The 21,433-nt window shown below is 35.6% G+C and overlaps 2 protein-coding genes across 2 annotated transcripts in view; both read right to left on the reverse strand.

Annotated features, from left to right (window-relative positions):
• LOC139959589 (large ribosomal subunit protein uL3-like) overlaps positions 1-21,433 on the reverse strand; it is a 108,203-nt gene that overhangs the window by 79,904 nt on the left and 6,866 nt on the right. The gene's annotated exons all lie outside the window — the stretch shown is intronic.
• LOC139959592 (ketimine reductase mu-crystallin-like) lies at positions 1,870-20,664 on the reverse strand. The gene is made up of 9 exons (XM_071957318.1): positions 19,972-20,664; positions 10,744-10,915; positions 9,599-9,749; positions 9,005-9,067; positions 7,746-7,847; positions 4,522-4,699; positions 3,800-3,921; positions 3,104-3,188; positions 1,870-2,632 (listed from the first exon to the last, which is right to left on the reverse strand). Exons 2-9 carry the CDS (start codon positions 10,902-10,904, stop codon positions 2,559-2,561), a joined length of 936 nt encoding a protein of 311 aa, XP_071813419.1. The 5' UTR covers positions 10,905-10,915; positions 19,972-20,664; the 3' UTR covers positions 1,870-2,558.

The raw sequence follows: 21,433 nt of genomic DNA on the forward strand, positions 1-21,433 counted from the left end.
ATATATATATATATATATATATATGAAGTTATGTATATATATAAAGTTATGTATATATATATATATATATATATATATATATATATATATAAAGTTATGTATATATATATATATATATATATATATATATATATATATATATATATATATATATATATATATATATATATATATATATATATATATATATATATATATATATATATATATATATAATTGAAACAGTAATGAGTTGGAAAATCCAGAACATTAAAGAAAACTTCCAGCCTCCACAAGGATTTGAACCTGGGCCTCCCGCAGGCATGATATGGCTGTATATATATATTTATATATATATATATATTTATATATATATATATATATATATATATATATATATATATATATATATATATATATATATATATATATATATATGAAGTTATGTATATATATAAAGTTATGTATATATATATATATATATATATATATATATATATATATATATATATATATATATATATAAAGTTATGTATATATATATATATATATATTTGAAACAGTAATGAGTTGGAAAATCCAGAACATTAAAGAAAACTTCCAGCCTCCACAAGGATTTGAACCTGGGCCTCCCGCAGGCATGATATGGCTGTACCAATTTGATTAATAAGAATTAATAAATTATATAGTGTTTAACATTATACAATCCTCTTATGTTAGTAAGTCAGAGCACTGCATGTTACACAGTTTAAACTGTTTTAAAAAAAGTTTTCTACTGCTCTAAGCTACCACCACCTAATATTTGCCTTCCAAAGTGGTAGATGGGGGTATATTGCATATTGTTTCAAGTGGTGAGTCACTAATTAATACTAACATACCAATTACAAGTTTCATTATAAAGATTTTATATCATCTTGCAGGGATCATAAATACTTTTTGGCAGCGACTTATTGATCCCTGATGTTTATTCTCTTCAAAAACTATTACATAGGTTACTGTATGTCACATAATTCATTGTATGTATGAAATTTGAAGTTTCATGTCAGCAATGTAGGAAGTTATGAAACAATGAGAGAGAGAGTAGAACAATGGCAACAAGAATTTAACCTTTCTTCATTCAATATTTTGCTTCTTTCCTCACATTTTGACTACTTGTTCCAACATTCTTCACAAACTTTCCACTGGTAATATCAAAATTTCTACTGTTTTTCTCCAAATTTCTCTTCGAATTTTTCTTCACACAAAAATTCAATACTTTGACAGTGTCTAACTCAAATTTCCTTTCTATCCTTAAATTTTAGACTATTTTCTTCCAAACTTCTACTTCTCTATAAATTTCAACCAATAACATCAAAATTTTTACTTTTATGTCTCAAACTAGTAACTTTTCTTTTACATATGGTTTTTCTTGAATACTTTTCAATTTGAAAAGTCAATATTTGATAGTGTTCACCCAAAATTTGGAATTATTCAAAATTCCATCTATATATTCCAACTTTTGACAAGTGTTTCACAAATTTGAATCATTCCTTGCAAGTATGACATTATACATTGAAATTTTGACATTCTGCTCATAAACTCTCGAATATTTGCATTGAGATGAGGGGTGTACATCTAAAAGAATGGCCAAAAAACTACCTCAAATTAACTATTTACCGCATAAACTGTTGAAATTTTGGTGTTTCCTCGATAATTTTCCCCAACTCACCAATATGCCTATGATGTTAATGCCCGTCACCCAAGTTCAACTTTCAGCAGTTATTAACCCACAAATGTCCCTGTTGAGACTAGTGGAACACTTGTAGTTGTATATATATATATATATATAGTTGTATATATATATATACTGGTTCTCGATTATAAAAATATGACACTTCGTTGAAATATTCATGGTTGCGTTGCTTTAATATGCTGACATTGGAAAAAAATTCCAAGCTTGGATATATATATATATATAACTTTTCATGCTGAACTATATAATAACATTTGACATATATGATAAAAATTCTAGATCTAAAATCTAAATCTCTGTAAAGTTATCGATTAGTGTGGAACAACATGACCTCCTGATCTGTATAAGGCACTTGATACTCCAGCCATCCTTGCTTCCTCAAAAACTACAAATGGTATTGAAATATATTAAACTTATGCTGTAAAAATGAACTATGCTCTTAAATTGTCTATTGCCCATCAACTTAATTGCTTGAAATGCTCCTTCAAATGATTCAAAAGTAATAATGGAAGACTTTGAAGCACAATTTCTACAAATTTAACCTGTGACGAAAGATTAGAGCTGAAATTTCATTGCAATGTAATATAGCAAAAATATTACAGTTATGTTAGCAAATCCCCCAAAATATGCAGAAAGCATAACAAAACATAAGCACAAAACAAGAAATGAACTACATATTTAACAAATCAGAAAAAAATCATACTTAAACAATCAGCTGCCAAAATTAATTAACATGAAAAGTGTCATAATCATGTCATTTAAAGTTCTCTTTATGTGAAGAATTAAATACTATACTGATCAATGGGAGATGGAATGTCGGGGAAAGCAAATCTCTGAATCAATGATTTTAGGTTGATGACTGCAGCTGCATAAACCTGTTGTACACTAAATTAGCTGTAACTAAATCCTCCATTGCCATACCTGAGGACAAGAAATGAAAAATATAAAATAAAATAAAAACTGAAAAATAAAAAACAAATATAGGGTTTATGGTACAAACTTTGTCCATCCTTTTAAGTACTATTATGCATGGGTTCTTTTTTGGGGTGGGGGAGAGACACCAGACCCCCCCCAAAATTAAGAGTCACATTCATCCACTCCCCTACATGGGTGTCACATTCATCAACCCTACAGCCACACCCCTCTCGTAAAAGTTTTGATCCACTTAAAGTCCGTCCATAAAGGTTCAATGGAAAAGCTGGAATTTGCCCCTTCCCTCCCCCACTTTGAAATCTTTTGCCATGTCACTAGCAAGAGTACAGTTGCTCTGAGGAGACAGGGCATGGGGAGTTCAACCTACATTCTATTGTTTTTAATTTTTACAATGGAAGAATGGCTGCCATTTGTATTGTTATTTGAGTTCATCAACAATGGTGACAATGTTTCTCTTACCGAGTGATTTGAAAATGGTCGTCTCATTTTGCTTTGTTTCAACCTTTCCCAAGATCATCTCTCCAATTTCACCAAAGACTGGAGCCTGAATAGAAAATGATGATGAAAACAGCATATTCAAACCAATAACTATTTTTAACATACATTGTACAAACAGCAAAATTCACCACCATAAGTTTATCATAAAAGTAAACAGTTTGACACATTTATTAGTTCATTAAAACACATCATTAGATAATGCCTGAAAAAAAGAATAATCATTTAGAGCTGATATGTTCATCATCGTCTTCATCCTACTTGACTTTGCCTCAAATTTATAAGCAGTATGCCAGTCATTTAACAAAGTTTAGACTTAAATATATTGCAACAGACATAGACATTAGGTACATGATCTGTACCTGAAAGCATCTTTGTTGCCATGTCAGAACAATAATTCTCCCTGGCAACCATCCTTTAAAATATGCCATCATTAATGATTTAGTCCAAATGTTTAACATATAAAGAGAAGTTATTATAACTTCACCATTTTTTACACTCAGCTGAAGAAATGTTAGTTCACACTGTACATGCTCAAAGACATTGGTTTTATCTATCAGCTATTCCTCCTCCTCCTCCTCCTCCTCCTCCTCCCCTTTCCTCCTACCTCCCACTCTAACCCATCCTTTTCCCCTGTCATGCAAAGTTGTTACACCTTACCTGTGACTTGATAATGTCTCCAGACTCCTTCAGAGCTCCCTCCAAAGAATCTACATACACAACAGCAGCTCTCATGAGGGCAGGCTCTATCTCCTGTTGGAAAGGGACAGGTGCACCGACAGCTGAAAACAGGGAAGCAATATGAAAATTTCAAATTAAAAAGTATCTGGTTGTGTTACCCTGTCTGCCTCAGATATATTTAAATTGAGGTCTCGTTCTAATTGATAAAAGATGTAGTTTAACCACTGTATGGTCATATGGCAGCTGAATCTGTCACTGGCAAATACAAATTGCCCTGTGTAAATTTGTCAAGTTATGGCACCACAACCAATTCAACATCAAAAGAGGTTAAACCCACAACTATAGCAGGGTATGGTAGGAACACGACTCAAACAATGAAAGATACTTTAAAAAAAAATTTTCAAAGACTTCATCTGAACACAAAAGGAGTTCATTTTCCCAAACTTATAAACTATGATAATATATGGTAGTTTTAATTATGAATTCAGTTAGAAGATTCCAATATTACCACAATGCACCAGTGATTGCAACCTACATATTTGTATGATGTGATTGAGAGGATAAAGGCAATTACATGATCATCAGGATAGTTGAATGTGTTCTTGGAAATTTCATCAACCTGTATAGGTCAAACCAACCAATGGTGAGACAAAGATTCAAAAGACTTAATTGACTAACAAGGTAATTTAAGATTCTAGTACCATTAATGTGAGCTCCTTCCTTCACCCAGTCCTTAAAGAGAACTGGTGTTGATGCAAGAGTCACCAAGGTGATCACATCTGCTCCTCTCACGGCCTCCTCTGCCGACTGGTAGGCCTTTACTCCGTGTTTCTTGGCAAATGCTTCGGCTTTTGGGTAGTTGTGGTTCCATACTCGAACCTAGAAGAAATGAATCATGTATGAAAGCTAGATAAGAGGCTGATGTTTTCAATCACTTCTTAACAGGGTCTTCTTCAATACATTTACCTACACAGATATCTTTTGCAGATAGCCAGTTTTTAACAATTTCTTCTGTTCTTTCCTGTGGAGAACCAAAACACAACATTGAGGGCTCCAAGATTGTCAATTCAGACTATTGCTGCAGTTTGATCCATTTCTACTAAGAATCTGCCATCAAACATCAAAACACAGATGCTGTTTTTCATTTCAAGTGTTCTTTTGTAACCAAAAAAAAATTTAACCAAATTTCAGCTTCTTTGCATCGTCATACAATTGACATTACAATTTTGCACCATTTAGGGGATTTCTGTGATTTTTAGGGGTGTTCTATTATATTTTGCATTATCCTTTCAGATTTGTATGCTTTTGTTTTCTTCTCTGCTTTTTGGCAGTTGAAAATAAAATAGAAATTGTCTCTAATACGAGGGCAATTACTGACTAAATTAAATTTAATTAACGGTACCTCTACTTTGACAATTATTCTGTTAGATTTTTATAAAAAAATCTAGTCAGTAGGTTTCATTCTATAAAAATAAAAATGAATGGGTCAATGATCGGGTTGAAGCAAGAAAATTATGCTGCAGGCGCAACCTACCGTCAAAATTTCCGTCTCTGCTTTGCTTATTGACAGTTGAAAATAATATAGAAATTGTCCCTTATTTGGGCAATAGCTTACTGAGTTAAATTTAATAAAAATTGCCTGTCCATGACAATTTTTCTGTTAGGTTTTTATAAAAAGTAGGTTTCATTCTATAAAAATGAAAATGAATGGGTCAATCATCGGGTTATTTAAGCAAGAAAATTATGCTGCAGACCCAATCTACCTTCAAACTTGCAATGTTAACATAAGACCAAAATTGGAATATGAAATACTTTTCATAGTCAAGAAGACAGTTAATGAATCCCTGGGAGGTCTATATAAGCCTGAGGTCGCTATTAAAAGGAGAATGATATGAACAGATACCATTCTCAGATCTTGTAGAAATATAAAGGTATTATGTCATCCTTTTTTTTTGGTATCTCTCTCTGTAGCAATGGACTTGTTAATCTTGCTGATCAGCTCTGCCCAAGATCAGACAGGAAGGGGAAGAGTTTTGACAGGTCACCAAAGTCTTCATTGAGTTTTCGATTCAAGTGAATAGCTATAATCACTGTGTTGTTTTGATGGATGAAATTTCCGCAAGTCAGTCGCGTCACCTTGAGTATTGACTCGAGGTATGACTTGTTACAACACAGGTAAAACATTAATTAAAACGCAGGGCCCATCAAAAGCCAGGTTGAGCCTTGGAGATTTGTTACTGTATGTCAACTGGCCATAGTTCGCTCTTTCTATTTATAATTATCTGTAGGAGATTGAAAATACACTATATCTTGATTCCATTTTTCTCAGTCCCTCCATCCTCCATTTTTTCCCAGGCTGTACCCCCCCCCTCCCAGCCCCCTGTAAGGCCTGCAGGTAAGAGCACCACCAATTTGAAGACAAGGATCTGGCTGACTTGCACAGTCACTGGAACCTATAGCCTGATGGTTTATATTCTACTAAATGACAAGACAAGAAAACATCTGAACGCCATGCATATGCGCTCTTTGGCTATACTGATTTCCAAATTAACATAACAAATGAAAATTTAATTATCAGTTCTCTAAATGTTCAATAATTATGTCATTTATTATTATTCATGCCGGTAAACCAATTCCTACAGTACTACTTAAAAACCGATGAACACAGTCAGGCTATCAATGTAGCACAGGCAATTAGTCGCTATTTTGTTATAAAGCGCTACTATGTCTTAATTGGTTCTGTAACCTTGTGAATGTTAATTTTCAATACATTTGTTACAAGGTTTCTGTCTGTCAAAACACCAAACCATATTCTTTGGCAATTAGTTTTCAGGTTCACCCATTTTCTTCATGGATTGACTAGACTAATGGGAATTAACTGTGTAAAAAAAAATGGTTGCTTTTTGTATGTGCAAATGCAGGAGTTTTGCATGTGCTGAGGTTGCTCACCAACTTCACAGAGCCTTCTCTCCATTTTTAAATTTCACTTAAAATCTAATACTACCATTTATAGCTGGGAATGGGTTGAACTTACGAAGTACATAATATGTTTAAAAAGTATTCACAAATATGTAGTGTTCATTTATTAATTTCTAAACCATTTAAAGTGTTCATCGAAGATCAATATCATTGACGGCTTGCTTTTGCTCAGGCAACCCCTACACAGTCCAGTATAGTACTAGCGGCCCAAGAAGACTACTAACTAAGAGAGACAAAACCTGTCAGTAAACTGTTTATCTATTGCAAAAAGCCAATCTCTCATATACTTCCTGCTGGTTGATAAACTAGATTTGATAACAAGTATTGATAACCCTCTGAGCTGTGCTATATAACCCTGTAATTTCAATCTCCACTTAATTTGGGGAGAAATAAACTGAAATTTGTTGACACTATACTTCTAATTTTGCATTTATATACTGTAGATCATCACTGAGTGGAATATTGTATCTCCAACCACAAGAGATAATTAAGCCATATGTGAAAACCAGTAAAAGAGGTGTAATATATCTAAGTTTCTTAATTCAGCTCGGCTGAAACCAACCCACAGAAAGGGATAGTAGGCAGGCTACTGGACGAGATTTTCATATGGCGGTGAGACAGATGTAATAAAGACAAGCCCAGCCAGAGTAGTTCAATAAAGTGCTTGTAGGATTCACATAAATAGGTTTAGGTTGGTTGGGAGGACTGTTGTGACATTAGATAATGAAACAAACTTTGGAGAACTCTTTTTGGCATTTAGAGAATGAGGAGGAGGAGGAGGAGGAGGAGGAGGAGGAGGAGGAGGAGGAGGAGGAGGAGGAGGAGGAGGAGGAGGAGGAGGAGGAGGAGGAGGAGGAGGAGGAGGAGGAGGAGGAGGAGGAGGAATGGGTGGTGGGAGTTGTGGAGAAAGTTACACAATAAGGTCAAATAAAGTGAAGAGACTCACGTCATCAAAGTTGCAAATAGCTGCCAGAGCTTCAAGGTGAGAGTGAGCTTGACCTCCTGCTCCAAGTATGGTGTGGATTTTACTGTTCTTTGGGGCCAGATACTGTGAGAAAAGTATAGAAAAAGGTCATGCAATATACAAAGAGATAACAAAAGTTTACTCGTGTTTTGTTTTATGATCTGATGAACATGATACACAAATCTTAAACTTCAAAAACTTAAAATGCTATCAAACACTGACATAAGACGGAAGAAGGTAATTAAATGATCATGAATAGCTTCTCTTTCTTTTTCAAGAAAAATTTGGTCTTTTTTGGGGGAGTGGAGGGGGGGGGGGTTAATGGTGACGTCCCTCACTTGAAATTTCTGTAAGTGCAGACAATAAATACACATATGCAGAGAAAATAACATTCCTTTACTTTTCTTTTTGTTTTAAAGCTATTGTTATTTTTTATGTTTCTAAATCTCCAAGACATGGGTAATCTAGATATATACACTTTGATCATGCCATATTCAGATGGGATATTAAAGCTACTTTCTTTGTCATATAAGAATGGAAGTTGCTTTCAAATTAGATGAAAAAACAGTAAAAACCCTTCTTTTGTGGTTACTACACACATTATAAAACTAAATTTCTAAACAAAGCTTTAAGGCATATTGCTCTTGGCAAAAATTTGAATTAGAAAGGGTCATAATATTTAATGACAATACAATTCATGAATGTACTTTATTAGCTAACCATTGACTTACTACTCATATTATATAACTGAATTTCTATGAAAAGCTTTAAGGCAAATTGCTCCTGGCAAAATTATTAATTAGAATGGATAATCAAATTTAATAACAATAAAACTCATGAATATACTTTATTAGCTAACCATTGACTTGCTGCACTTTATCACAGCCATCCACCATGCAAATATGATACAATACACATGCCACCTTGACTGCATGTATATTACTTGCCATGCTTACATCCATGCAGGATCTGAGACTGCCTCTGTCTAAGATCCGGCTGGGATCAAACCATCAGATTTACTAACTGTTGTACATTGCCTGCATGCATGCAGATGCCTAGTGTATATAAAGTAATCGATTAACAATTTTCCTTGCTTACATTTAAGTTTTGAATTAAGTAAGCTTCCATTAAGCTGGATATATGAGAGAAATAGAGACAACATAATTTTCTTATAGATTTAATACCCAACTTTTGACAATAAAATAGTCTGAACACCCAGGCACCAATTTCCATTTTCATACCTTTGTTGCTACAGCAGACGCTGCAGCAGTTCTCATAAGGGTAATAGAATCGCAATGCATGATCTATCAAAAACGAGAAAACAAGCATTAACTATAGGCAAACATCAAAGCACCAATTAATTTTACTCTTATGGATAAAGGACTGAATCTATAGTCTGTCTGGGGAGAGGCGGGAATCTGAAAGCTCCTTTATGACACTTGGAAACATATATAAACGATTTATGTGACACAGCTCCCAAGAATTTCAAAGACATTTTTCCTTTATTGTATTTCACCTTTTTCTTTAAGAGGTTGTTTGTGTGTGGGAGGCGGGGGGGGGGGGGGGGGAGAGGAGATTGGCAGAGGTATAATTCAAATTGACAAAGTTGATGATTAGGATTGTCCCATCCCACAAAAAAAAGAAACATATTCATTCCAATAAATTCATATCACTGAATATTCATAACCTTAGTCTAAAGCATTTTGTTTTCAGAGGTACAGTATTTATACAGCATGAACCACAGATTAAGCAGGTAAGCTATTAAATTAGCTAACAATCTCTTAGACTTATTTGTGACATACTGCATGTTCAGAATTTATCTATCTTGTACTTACTGCTTTTGGAACTCCTGTTGAACCACTGTAAAGCCAAAGCAAAGACTGATGTACTGGTATTCCTTGTGACGCATTGTTTGGGAACACAGTTACTATTTTGTTGATGAAGATATTTTCTTTCTTTGAGTATACTGGCATGATGAAAAATGACCTGAAAAGAAAAAAAGGATTGGGTGGGAGGGGGAGGGGAGGGGGATATCATTTCATACTAAAGAAAATGGCAGGTGACACAAATCTGTAACATGTTAAAACTTTGCACATTATAATATCTGTTTGATGGAAGTAATTAGATCCTAATGTCACTTTTATCACCTACGACATGATCATAATGTCACCTTTAACACAAAGATGCTTATCATGGTCAAGCAACTTCCTTCCTGCCCATGTTTCCACAACACCCACACCCACCCCCCCCCCAACCCCCTCCTCCTCAACTCTTCAATAATATGCCATGAATGAATATCACCACACAAACAAAGAGCTTTGAAGTAAGAAGCCAGAGGGAAACATATAACCAGAATGGAAACACTGCATGGATGGTTCTAAGGCCGGTTTTATGGAAAATGTATTCTGAAGTTCATGCAAAAGAAAGTGTTATTGATCCTTTTCTACCAAAAACTATGTAAATAATATCTTTTTTTATCCATTGCAATAATTGATATTTATAACACACCAGTATTTGTCAAAAAGAAGCTCTAGGCTAAGTGAAACAACAGTGAGGAAGGGCAAAGCAAGTAACAGAGAAAGAATAAGATAACAAAAGATATATATAAAGATAAAAGTTATTATCCATTCTAATAAAAAACAAAAGATAAATAGAAGTTGTTGAGTTCTGGAAACAGACAAGCTTTTGGCATAGATCTGAAGGACACTAGAGAAGGAGGGAACTTGATGGTTTAAGATAATGTGTTCCAAAGATGTGGGACCGCAGCAGCAAAACAGCAGTTTGCCCAAGATCTGTTAGTAGGCTTTATTGTGACAAGATTTATTCCAGGTGTGTATATCCCAACAGTGCAATACCTTTGTCAAGTTTATAATGTGAACACATCAAAGTCTACCAATGGACAGTGCAAAATTCTTCTTCAATGATATGAAAGGTTTCACAAATCCTTCTTGTCTTAAAAAGGCATCACTCTTCCACTCACCCATCAGAGTTTTCTGCTCTGACGACTGTTCTGACTGGTTGATCGATTTCACCCTTTACGCGGCGGGAGAAGTTTGCAATACATTCTTCAATAACAGGAATGAGGTCCTTGTACTTCAAGTTACACTTGATAAAGCTTTCTTCAATGTTACAGGTAGCCATGTCTGCAAAAGCTGAAAATGTTTAATACAGTACAGGTTGATGGTACAACAAATTATGACAAAAACTTACTCAATATTTCTTGACATACTGTAGTTAATAGTTGAAATCAAGAAAGAAGCATATATTTTTGTTGGTTTGTTTGGCTTGGAAAGTAAATGCAGGACGCATTATGCATACTGTGGCACAAAGAGGATAGGACTTAAGTAGTGGCGGTGAGGGGCATGAGGGGTATCCCCCCTCCCCCGCCCAAAGCAGCCAGCACTCAGTTGATTAAACTTTGCTAACAATTCTTGCTCGCAATAAATTGCAATATTTTAGGAAGGATATATGTGAAAAATGATAGCACCATTTTGCATCTAAGTCATTTTACTTGTATAAAACTTCCCCTCCTCTTAGATCCCTCCCCATATCAGTGTTATATTGTTGTCTCCCTCCCCCCCCCCAAAGAAAATAAACTAATCCCTGCCTCCTAGTTGCTCCATGTTAAAATGTTGTTCAATTTGTCCAATCAGTGTTTAGGACTCTGTGTATTCTCTGTCAAGTCCGAAACAGATGTGATTGACAACTAGTTAATGAGGTTGGTTTTTCCATAAACTGTGAAGGTACATGTGATTTCTTTGTTAATATTGACAATTTTGTACAGTTAGGTTTCATTTTTTAAATTTATAGGGTTTAATTTTGACTTATGCTGGTAAGTGTTGCTAAAGTAACAGATTTTCAACAAAATATGGAATTATAACGTTTGTAAAAGACTACATAATGCACTGTACTGTGTACATGTATATACTTTCCTGTATGTACTAAATACTGTACTGTATATGCTCGCATAGTGGTACTGTATATGGGATGGTGAGCCTTAGTAATCCAGGAATTTGCTGAGGTGACCTGACCTGACCTTTCTGCATGTAATAGTAAGAACGTTTATAGGCTTGGCTTATCTTGGATAATTAGCCATTTTGTTGATGAAATATGTTCATCCTTTTTTCTAAAATTTTGTAAGATTCAAGATGTTTTTCACGCAAAAATGTTGGCTACATTTTCAGAGAATCTTAAGGATTACCATTAATCGTATATTTAGGCGTTGCTTTGGGATGAGATTCAAATGCACTATTTCCTTTTAAAATATTTAATTTTATATATATTTAATAAATCTATTTAATGACCCTTTATCTGGGTTGCAGATCTGCAATAATTGGCTGTGAATTGTCGATAATTTAGCAACCACAAATGCAAGTTGGGTGAATGACTGCAGTATACACAACAGATACATCACTCATGCACTTTTCATCTTCATACAGCCGACAGCACATAATAGTCTAACTACCCTGTCTACATGTCATTTAAATTGCTTGCTACTGTCACTGTGTCATTCCATTAAATCAGAAAGAGATATTTATGTCATTTCTGGCAAACAATAACAAGATCCAAACAATGTCATCACATATTCAACTGTTATGCATACAATGAAAATCAGGGAACACTTATAAGCATAATGTTCTTCAGATGTACTGGATCAAATAATGTACTCATACTTGGTACTCAGATTCTGACATGCTGTACTCGGACACTGTTACTTGGAACTAAGACCTTAACAAGGCAGTACTCGTTCAGAACCCCAAGTGGTCAGAAGTACTTAGTACTCTGATAAATGTACTTGACTACAACATAATGTAGATACAACCCTCAGAACAAAGGAGTGTCACACCATTCAGTAATTCACGATTACTTGTACAGACTCAAACTTACAGAAGACACAAGATTACACCTACACGGAGCATTCATACAATAAATTTAAGCATTTGGAATAATCAATACCAGAAGTTCAGTTAAATAATATCTTGAGCAAAAATTGAAAAATTGATTTTATAACTTAACAGTATAGCTAAAGACTATCCACAAAAAGGTTCCTAACTATGTCCCATACCCTCTCTACCATCAAAATTTCCAGAAAACACACTTGTAACACATGCATGGGTAAATTTTACTGATTTGTATGACTTCTGCTTTAAGCCTAAATTATTTAACTACTTCTATGTCTGGACCCACGCCAGTCTTCAAGCATGAACAATAATCAATCACATACGCTCTTGTGAATTTTCAATGAGAATTACTGCATGTTATCCAATACTGTATCCCAAACTGCCAAGCAAACTGTTTAAGTAATTGCTATACCTGTACACAAGTGTTTAGATGTATACATGTAGCTGCAGTTTTCACCACAGGAACTGCAGCATTCAACGAAGAAACTCAGAGCCTTTGAAAATGCTACACAAACTTTTAACACTCAAATATTCCCTGATGTAGGTACACTGCTCCCAGTTTCAGAAATGCTATGGTAGTAAGTTTAAATATATACATATAGGGTAACAGTCAGAAGAAATCTTTGAGTGTGGAAATGTCTGTACAGTACAGAGGCATAAACATTACCGGTTGAAACAAAAATCCCAGCACTTGAAATTAAATCAACTTGTCTGCCAATTTTTGTAGATCAATGAAGTATGCAGACAGTTGTTTGATTTTTTACTTTAAGTTGTTTTTTTCTTCAGTTTTCAAGTGTAGACTGTCACTAAAAACAATGAGTAGAATTCAAATAACTTAAGTTAGAGATATTTCATTTCATACAAAAACCAGAACGCCAGCAGGTTTAGTGATTCCTTGCTTCACAAGTTTATACTATATATGGAATCACCTGATCGTTTGATAGAACAACTCAGGAAAATGTGTCCTGATGTCAAGTACCAGAATATCATTCTAGATAACTTGATCATGGCAAATGATGCCTTTCTGAATGTTGATGACAGATAACAGTCATTAGTGTAAGTGGGAAACCCTCTCAGCCAATTAAAAGAGGAAAGGTATAATCCTATGACAATTAGTGACACAGAAATGCAATGAATCAGAGAAACAATTGAGTTTGCAAGTTTACAACTTGGTTTTCAGACTTTGACCTCTGTTGACTTCAAATGACCTTTCATCAGCATGATATTTGGGAAAATAGTTGGACAATATCTGTTGCTAAATGTGCTAGTTGAAATAACAAGCACAAATATGGGCAACAGTAATATTTAGATTAAAGTCAAGCGTTTTGTATCAAAATAAATGGTTGAGGTCTTTAATATTGAAAATTTAAAGCAGGTTTAAGATATTGTGCAATAATAGCTGACTGAACTTAGATACAAATGACATCTTAAACAGCATCTTAAGCCTGTACCAATTAGGTATGGTGAGAGGCTGAGAGCATGGATGTACACCAAGGATAGTTAGAGCAATGAAATATTATCCTGACATGGTGTAAAATTTCAGGAATTACTTATTAGGTTCTTAAAATTACAATCATTCTGAATTTCATAACAACAATGTAAATTAAGGTCTGACCAATTATGTGCTTTCCTGTACGCCATGTCCTTGCACAAATTGTCATGCTGAAACCCAAGTTTAGGTTATTACTGACCAATCCCTAACTGAGATGAAATGTTTTTAGGGATTGAATTCTGCTAGCCTTGCATAACCATTGACTTGAAGCATATTGAAAGTCTAAACTTGAAACAAAATTATCCAGCTGTAGTGCTTTTTTAGTTTTTTACACTTTCCCTTTGCTGACCTCAAGTGACCTTTGACTTTTAAAAAGAATTACTGGACTCTTGTACTCATTACAGGAATATCATATGCCAATATGACATCTGATGAAACTACCTATCTTATAATGTCATGTTTAAAATTTCCAGAGTGTAACCTCTGCTTAACCCAAATGACCTGTACCCTCCATCAAAAACAAAGAGTTCTTGTACTAATTACTGTACTTATACTTATTATATACCAGCTACAGTACTGCAATTGTCTATCTGGAAATATTGTATTTACACAGTGTTCAAGTTTTGATACTTGGTACCTTAAATGAACTCTGATCATATCAAATTGTGTACAAACTATACAATACACATACTACCATACCATGGATATATATGAGCTCACTTTTGATATTATCACAATTTACCCTCTGCTGACCCCAAATGACCTTTGGCCTCTACCACAAACAAAAGGGTTAGCTAAACTAATTACAGAAAATCCACATATATGCCAAATATAAGAACTGCACAGTCAGCCTCCTTTGGGATATCATGTCTACAAAATTTGTAAATTTTTGCATATCCCAACTCCCAGTTCTGTCATGGATCCCTTAAAGGATTGGTTCAGGTGTCTGATATGTCTTTCTTGTATGAAAGAGCTTAAAAATACAAACAGAAAAGTGAAGAAACTACCATGATAGCATGCTCTGTTAAGGAGATATGACACTTTGAAGATTTCAAAATTTCTTTGCAAATGACTGGTGTAGAAAGACTAACTGTAAAGGTGTGATGTCACATCCTCACTTCCTTAACATGTGTCAATATATTTCATTAAAAAATAATTGCATATTTTTCACAAATCTAAAAAAATTGCATCAAACATTCTTCAGATGTTAAATGTTAAATACCTCCCTTGACACATATGAGATCTCCTGACGTATCTTTTGGTTGTAAGTCATAAAATCTTACAAAATATTTTAATAAAATAACAAAGACTTTTCAGGACTGTGAGGATATGACGTCACAGCTAGTCTGATTTCAGCAGTTCCTACACAATCAGATAGAACTTTAGACTTGAATATCTCCTAAACGGAAAAAGATATTTGAATAACTTCTTCACTATAGGGTTTCTTTTATTGTCCTCTTTCATATAAGATAAACATTTGTGACACCTGAACTAGTCCTTTAAGTATAAGGCATAATTACATTAGTTGTACATGCACATTTCCAAATAGAATATCAGTACCATAATTTTAAGTGCAGAAGCAATGGTGAACTGGGGTATAACTTGCTAACAGCTCAATGATCCAACCAGAGCCTGCACCTTAATATAAGTGGAGTATTTTTCACCTCAGATAAAGCTGAAACCTCCCAAACCAAAAGAAATCAGCTTCTTTGGTCTGACAGACCCAGTGGTGCACCGGTTTCAAAATTGTATGCCAATAGGCCAATTCAATTGTGCATCTAACTGTGAAAAAGGGTGTTGTAATCAATAAAAGATTAGAATTGAGTGGTACCACAATTACACAAAAACTGAGGTTTGATGCAGGTACAGTATCTACAATACTATGACCTAAGACCCACTTCAAAACTAAGAACCCACCAACTGCAAAACTAAGAACCCACCAACTGCAAAACTAAGACCCAACTGCAAAACTAAGATCCCACCGACTGCAAAACCAAGAAAACTGATCAAAATAGCCTTAAAATGGCTAAGATATAAGGATAATGAGAAATAGTAAATTGTGACAGGTCACATGACTTATATGAAATTACAGTGTGTTGGTAGGGAGTTTGACTGGTTTGGGGAGTTTGACCATCTCCTGTGGTATTTTAAATACTGATATTCACTACATTCTAGAAATGTAATATTGGACAGTAGCAATGAAAAATTATTAAAATGCATGGAGGTGATAATATCATACATAAAGAGGCTTATATTGACACAATCTGATGATGTTCAACCCACGCTAATGCATAACTCATTCACTGTACACTGCTGTAATGAAGAAATTACAACATATATTTTAACTTTAGTGTTTGCAAGTTAGGAATGAATAATAGGTGGCGCTAGCCAACTATGTTACAAAACAAAACATGCGTCTGTCACAGGTGCACTTATGGTGAACATAGAAACTGCCATCGTTACAATATAAGCATGCTAACCTACTAAAAGTGCAAGTTACTAATTATAATCTTTTTTTATAGTGTCTGAGATGTGTCTGAATGGGTTTGATATACTCACTGCTTCAGATAACTGCCACTTTAGTTGCTGTATGGTACCAAGGGTGAATCACAAGGTATCCTTTTTGCTTTTCTCTAAATTAGTGGAAAGTACATAGGGTAATGATGATGCTAAAAGTACACTGTTGTGTTATAATCTTGTATAAAACACACTGTGATTCAGAGCATAATAAATTGTTCAAATTACCTGTACTATTTATGTCCATACTTCGGCAAACCTTGCAAATGGCACGCTGACACAATTGTTCCATACCAACAAAGCAACACACAAGCCTCAAATTAAGGGTCTGCAGTATAGACCCCAACTATAGCAGGCTATCATGTAAAAGTTTCTTGAGATTACGTAATCGACCTGCCTTGCTCGTTAAATGACAGGCGCATAGCCAGGAATTTGCCAAGGGAGGGGCGAAACTGTAGATTCGGCATTGTAAACTATCTAAGCGTAGCGCCATGGTTGGCGCGAAGCATACAAGAAAATTTTGGCTGAAAATGCCTCCCAGATCGCTGGAAATGGCACTTCCCAAGTTCCCAGGCTTTGTAACTGCATCTTAGCATTTTCTCTTTTAAAAATACTAGCAATATCATAAAAACATTAAAAAAATATATAAAAAATATGCTCAAGGGGGGTGGCTGCCCCCTTCGCCCCCCTCTTGGCTACGGGCCTGTAAAATGACCTCTTTTTACGAATTTTTTTTTTTATGAGGGTAGTTTGTGTGAACGTTGTATGATTAACTACACTGTAGACATGAACATATTTCCACACAACCTAATGCTGTTAAGAAGCAATGCAGGCTAATTTTAGACCGTGGCAGGTCGATTACATAATCACAAACTTTCCTAGCTATAGCGTGCTACAATTGGAGCCGGTAAAGCAGATCGATGGTAGTGTCTAACACTTCTTACACGTAATTCGAAACTAGGTCAGATTACCGGCATGAGACGTTCCTTTGTGTGCGAGTCTTCACACTCTTTAAGGAGGCCGAGGGGGGGGGGGGGGGGGGTTATGCCAAATGCAATACAAAGTCTGCATTCTGGTTATGTTTTCCAGTCACAACTTAGATCTTTCGTGTGGTGATGTGCATTCATGGCATCAGCGTTATCAGCGTTGTGTACAAAATGGACAATATTCCTAATGCTCAATAAAAACGCTAGTTTGAAACGTTGAGAGTGAATGCATAACAGGGGCCGTAGTGCACCAGGGAACTGGGGTAGCGAACAAGAGTGAAGGGACATGCCTGCCTAAACTTTCAGACTTTCTTCCAAATGGCTTACATTTAATAACACACTGTATGCTGCAGCGACGTAGCCAGGAATTTGAAAGGGGGGGAGCACTTTTTGCGACTGATATGGATTTTCAAAATTGTAGGCATGACTATCCGAGCTGAGCGCCACCATCGGTTGGCGCGGAGCGTACAAGAAAATTTTTGGTTTTACAAACCCCCCAGATGGCCGGAAACGGCCCTTCCCGAGTGTTCATTCTGGTTCCATGGCCTCTTGCTAACTTGAGACACCTCATTCAATATCACTTTTAAACCAAAAAAACAAACGAGTTAAAATAGTACGTAATTCAATACTACATAATGTTCGGTATTTAAAATTAGCAAAGTACATGAACAGCGTAGTCTTACTTTTCAACTGCTGATACTTGTAGATACATATATAGATAGGCCAGAAATGTCTTTGATACAACTATACCCAGTAATTGTCTTTGATACAACTGTAAATGTTTAAGTTAGCCTAATATTAGAGAAGGCGAGAGCTATCCGACGATTGCCATCTGATGCAAATTTCTCAACTGTTTTCTCAACTGAAATATTATCTGCGTAAACGGGTTCTTAACTAGATGTTAAAAAAACTGACAAGATCGGATTCTAGACTTTTTCGGCGGGTAGAGTGTTGAATGAAACGGCACGCGATAGAAATGACAGCCTAAATTAGAAGACTAGGTCACCTAATTTAGCCATATTCTTGCTACGTTCATTTCAATAGTTATTCCTGTCTGGACTCTTAAACTCGTCCAGCAAGCTTATGGATTTGAAATATGGGTGTTTTTAAAAAAGATAACTTGGCCAAAAAAAGTGTGTAGGCCCAGGCCTACAGTGCTACATACTGGCTACGCCCCTGATCACGGATATCATATTATCAGCAGATTTTGTTTCCTGTTTGAATTCTTTTACATGTTCTTTTCATAATATATCAGAAAGACAAACATAGTGCTCTTTTACAATTTTTCCAGTAGGATGATTCTTGTTTATTGTCCAATGTCTGGACTTTAATACATTTGACGAACTTAACTGATGGACAATATAAACTTTCATATTTTGTAATATAGCCAGATATGCTGTGGCCTAAAAACAAATATCGTTATCGTTAACAGTGTAATAATTATTTAAAGGAAGTGCGTATCACGTACGATTGCTATAGCTTAGCTTCATAACATGCTGTTCGTGCACAACTTAGGACCAATCATAGAAAGGATGAGAACGAACGTTGTCGACGTTGTTGTGCATACGGTTCGTGACATTCCATAGAGTGCGGTTAGGTAGGCCATATGTTTTTTATTACGCAGTGGCCAACTGTAGGCTTGTAATAGGCTATAGGCTAAATTTAGCTAATTGCATCTGCCAAACTAAGTTAGTAGTTGAATCAGTAGGCGTGAATGTTACTACGATTATAATCGAGTTAACGGAGCTGACTAGTATTCAAGATCAAAAGAGCACTGACAAAATACCATGCTAAAAAAACAACAGTTTAAAAAAAAAAAATCGACACTGAAAGGGGGGAGCGGTCGCTCCCCCTGCTCGGGCCCCCTGGCTACGTCCCTGGTATGCTGCAAAATGCAAGCTTGTACTTCACAAATGTAGGCTAGTTAAAATGATGGAACTGTAGTGATAGCAACATGTTAGATCTAGGCTAGCCTAAGACTGTAAGACTAAGCCCTCTTACACAAACCAAAAAATTCTCAAAGGTGAATGCACACCTCTCCACTTTTAGACTCCTCCCTTACGCGCCTCCAAAGGTTAGACATTTGTGCCCCCTTCTTTTAAAACACCTTTTAAAATAGTAATGAAACTTTGCCGACGAGACTGAAGCCTGGTAAGGTTTAATTTGCCCATGGCATGTATGCAGGCTAGGCTAAGTTAATTATTATATGCTTCAAGAAAGTCTAACGACTCGGACGGCTATCCAATTAAATGTTTGGGCCAATGTCTGCACCAATGGATTTGTTAAGCATTTCATATGGGTAGAATATTTACCTTGAAAATTGAATCGGAAATGCTATAAGTGACCCTTGGCTTGCTGATGATGAGCTTCCCTGTCAGCATACTTTCAATAATATTGTCTTAGTTACGGTCTTGATTTTTCAATGTTCGGAGGTTACTTTATTTTCTGCTCCGGCCTGTCGTCTGCTGCCGCTTCGAGTTAAATTATGTGTTGTCACGGTAGGATATGAGATATCCAACAATATCGCAGTGTATGTAATGCTGAAATGTTTTACACTATTCTATATACCAGCTAAATCCCCTCCCTTTTAGCCCTGGGCGAATGACCTCCATTTAGGAATTCAGAAGCGGGAAAGGCGATTTATAGAAGTGTACCTTCAACCAAGTGATAATAATAACGAGCATATAGTTGTTAAAATATCTGTCAGCTCTTCCTTGTGATGGAAAAACTAATAATTTTGCAAATATGGTGGAAATTTTTGAGGTTGTATAGCAACTGTTTGTGAAGTGAAATGTTTATACCAAATGCAGATATTGGTATTTTAAGTTTGGTATAGGAGTACGAGGTGGAGGATGAGGGAAGACTGCCCCGAGATAAGAAAATGAAATCCAATTTAAAACAATAATATGGCGAAGGGTTTAATACTTGGTCGCCTGCCCAAGTTTCTTCGATTCTTGCAAGTAATGTTCCCGAATCTTGCCCAAATCATTCCCAATTCTCTGCCAAGAATGGAAGAAACTTCAGGCAAGCGACTGTATTAATACATTCTCAATATTTTTCTTGCCCGAGTACCTCGACACATAATGAAATGTCGCGAGATAATAAAGATCGACGGCCTTTTTTATATCCCAAAATTTTAAGGGGACTCCCAAGTTCGGCAACTTGTTGTAAATTAGGGAGGCCCTGGGAACTTACTTTTCAACCGTAATTTTTTGCGTTTAAATAATCATGTACTTTAGAAATTGACTGCCAGTGGGGAGGTGTTACACTGTGGCCCATATGGCTGTGGGCAAGTGTTAAAAAAGGCCCATATAAAGTCATATGTATAACATCTCAAATTTTCAACACTGGCGAATATGGCTGGCCGTGATGGAAAAATTTTGGGAATTACTAGGTCTATAAAATATTAATTCTGTGGTTATGCCTGGCTATACAGGATGCTTAATCTTTATGAAAGCATATACATGATATGATATAAACATGAATTTAAATTAGGACAACCTAATTCAATGCTGGCATCTAATTGGGATTTGTGTCAGCATGAAATGGTATTTATGTTCTTTCCAAACTTTAATATCCTCTGCACAGTTATTAAATATCTATGCTCAAAACATTATCAGCTAGCAGAAGGGTATGCAGGTTTGCTGGCCAGTAGTTGCATGCTCAATGCCAGTGGCTTGCACAGGATTTCAAAGGTGGTGAGGCGAAATTCCAAATTTCCGGGCCAACTGATTTAGGGTAGGGGAATTTACCCTTTAATAAGCGGCAGAGGCG

This window comes from Apostichopus japonicus, chromosome 19 (genome assembly GCF_037975245.1).
Source record: "Apostichopus japonicus isolate 1M-3 chromosome 19, ASM3797524v1, whole genome shotgun sequence".
Classification (NCBI taxonomy): domain Eukaryota; kingdom Metazoa; phylum Echinodermata; class Holothuroidea; order Aspidochirotida; family Stichopodidae; genus Apostichopus; species Apostichopus japonicus.

Bases quoted from the DNA above. Each gene is read 5' to 3' on its own strand.
- LOC139959592 (XM_071957318.1), bottom strand. From the start codon at position 10,904: ATGGCTACCTGTAACATTGAAGAAAGCTTTATCAAGTGTAACTTGAAG. The intron at 9,750-10,743 runs GTGAGTGGAAGA...TTTTCTTTTCAG, and splicing joins AGAGCAGAAAACTCTGATGG to GTCATTTTTCATCATGCCAG. The intron at 2,633-3,103 runs GTAAGAGAAACA...TCTTGTCCTCAG, and splicing joins GACCATTTTCAAATCACTCG to GTATGGCAATGGAGGATTTA.